This window comes from Lactuca virosa, chromosome 3 (genome assembly GCF_052849685.1).
Source record: "Lactuca virosa cultivar CGN04683 chromosome 3, Lactuca_virosa_CGN04683_v6, whole genome shotgun sequence".
NCBI lineage: Eukaryota > Viridiplantae > Streptophyta > Magnoliopsida > Asterales > Asteraceae > Lactuca > Lactuca virosa.
This window is the reverse complement of record NC_136428.1, coordinates 269,500,237-269,502,232: the sequence shown is the minus strand read 5'-3', so window position 1 is coordinate 269,502,232 and position 1,996 is coordinate 269,500,237. Positions and strand designations below refer to the sequence as shown.

At 46.2% G+C, this 1,996-nt stretch overlaps 1 protein-coding gene across 1 annotated transcript; it reads left to right on the top strand.

Moving 5' to 3' along the window:
- Positions 1-241: 241 nt before the first annotated feature.
- LOC145164592 (uncharacterized) lies at positions 242-1,027 on the top strand. The gene is made up of 3 exons (XM_079083302.1): positions 242-326; positions 394-690; positions 837-1,027. Exons 1-3 carry the CDS (start codon positions 242-244, stop codon positions 1,025-1,027), a joined length of 573 nt encoding a protein of 190 aa, XP_078939428.1.
- The last annotated feature ends 969 nt before the right edge of the window (positions 1,028-1,996 follow it).

Sequence of the window (1,996 nt, the reverse complement as noted above, 5' to 3'; positions counted from 1 at the left end):
AGGCCCAAGACTTCTGATTCACACAATAAAGGGCCCATAGGGTTGGAGCCGTTGCTGAAAGTGCGACAAGATGCACGGTGGGGCATGTCGAACGGTTGGTCCGGGTTGTTTTAGATGTGAACAGACTGGCGATATGAGTAGGAACTGCCCTGGGATGCACTAATTTGTCTCCGCTACAATCAAACCGGCCATAAAAAGGCCGATTTTCCGAGGCTGACAGGAGGAGAAGTGTGGCGCCTGCATGGCTGAGGAGGCGCATGTGGTGAAGAGCAGGGCATTTCAGCTAACGGCTGAGGAGGCGAGAGCAGCACCATATGTCATCACTGGTATGTTTTCTTATCTTATCCCTTACCGTTTGTTGTTTATGCTTATGTTTTCTTTTATCATGCATAGGGACTTTCTTATTCAATGATGTGACTGTTCATGTCCTGTCCGATTTGGGTGCTACCCGATCCTTTATATCTCTTGCGCTTAGCAACAAGTTTAGTGATGCTCCTGGGATTCTGGATTATCCGTTGGAGGTAGAGATTGCTGATGATCATTCAGTAAGTACTTTGAGGGTTCATCAAGGGTATGTTCTGAACTTGTTCAATGAAAGATATTCTATTGACCTGGTTCCTATTTCTCTACGAGGGTCGAAGGTTCTCATAGGGATGGATTGGTTGGGTCTTAATGCGGCCATGATTGACTGTGAGCACTATCTAGTGAGAGTTTAAACCCCAAGTGGGGTAGACCTGTTTATTCATGGCGAGGGAACTCCGCATAGACTGACCTTTGTTCAGCTACGAGGGCCAAGAGATATCTTTAGCATAGATGTTATGGGTTTTTGGCTTAAGTGGTGGATACTCGTGTTGGGGGCACGAAAACGTTGAGTGAGGTGCCTATCGTTCAGGATTTCCTCGGTGTGTTTCTTGAGGATTTATCTAGAGTGCCTCCTGAGAGGCAGGTTGTGTTCCGGATTGATTCAGTTCCTGTTGCGACTCCGATAGGCAAAGTATCGTATCGTTTAGTACCTCCGGAGATGTAGGAGTTGCCTATGTAGCTGCATGACCTGCTAGACAAGTGCTTTAACAGACTGAGTAGTTCACCATGGGGAGCATCGATCCTGTTTGTGAAAAAGAAGGACGGTTCACATAGGATGTGCATTGACTATAGGGAGTTGAATAAGTTAATGGTGAAGAAGCGTTACCCACTTCCATGGATCGACAATTTATTTGACCAGCTCTAGGGTGCATCTTGGTTTTCCAAGATTGATTTGAGGTCAGGTTACCAACAGATGAGGGTCCATGATGAGGATGTGTAGAATATGGTCTTCAGGACTCGTTATGCTCATTAAGAGTTTGTGGTGATGCCATTCGGGCTCACCAACGCACCAACATCATTCATGGATCTCATGAATCGTGTATGCAGACTGATGCTGGAGCGTTCGGGGCCTGACCAACAGTCAGCTTTTGATACATTCAGACATAGATTATGCGAGACCCCGATTCTTACTCTTCCTGAGGGCATGAATGCTTTTTTTGTTTATTGTGATGCGTCTTTCTTGGGTTTAGGAGTTGTCCTCATGCAGAGAGGGCATGTGGTTGCTTACTCTTCGAGGCAGCTGAAGCCTCATGAGGTAAATTACCCTACGCACGATTTAGAGTTAGGGGCTGTGGTTTTTTGCTTCAAGATCTGGAGGCACTATTTGTATGGGATTAGGTGTACTATCTACACTGACCACAAGAGCCTGAGATGCCTGATGGATCAACCGAATTTGAACATGAGGCAGCGGATATGGTTGGATGTGGTAAAGGATTATGATTGTGAGATCCTGTACCACCCCAGGAAGGCCAATGTGGTAGCTGATGCCTTGAGCCGCAAGACGACGTGTGCACCTATTGGAGAGTTATGTATGCGGATGGTTATTGTGTTCTCCTCTTTTAGATATGTTCAAGAAGGCTCAGGTGGAAGGATTGAAACAGGAGAATTGGAAGACCTAATGAATCAGGGGTCA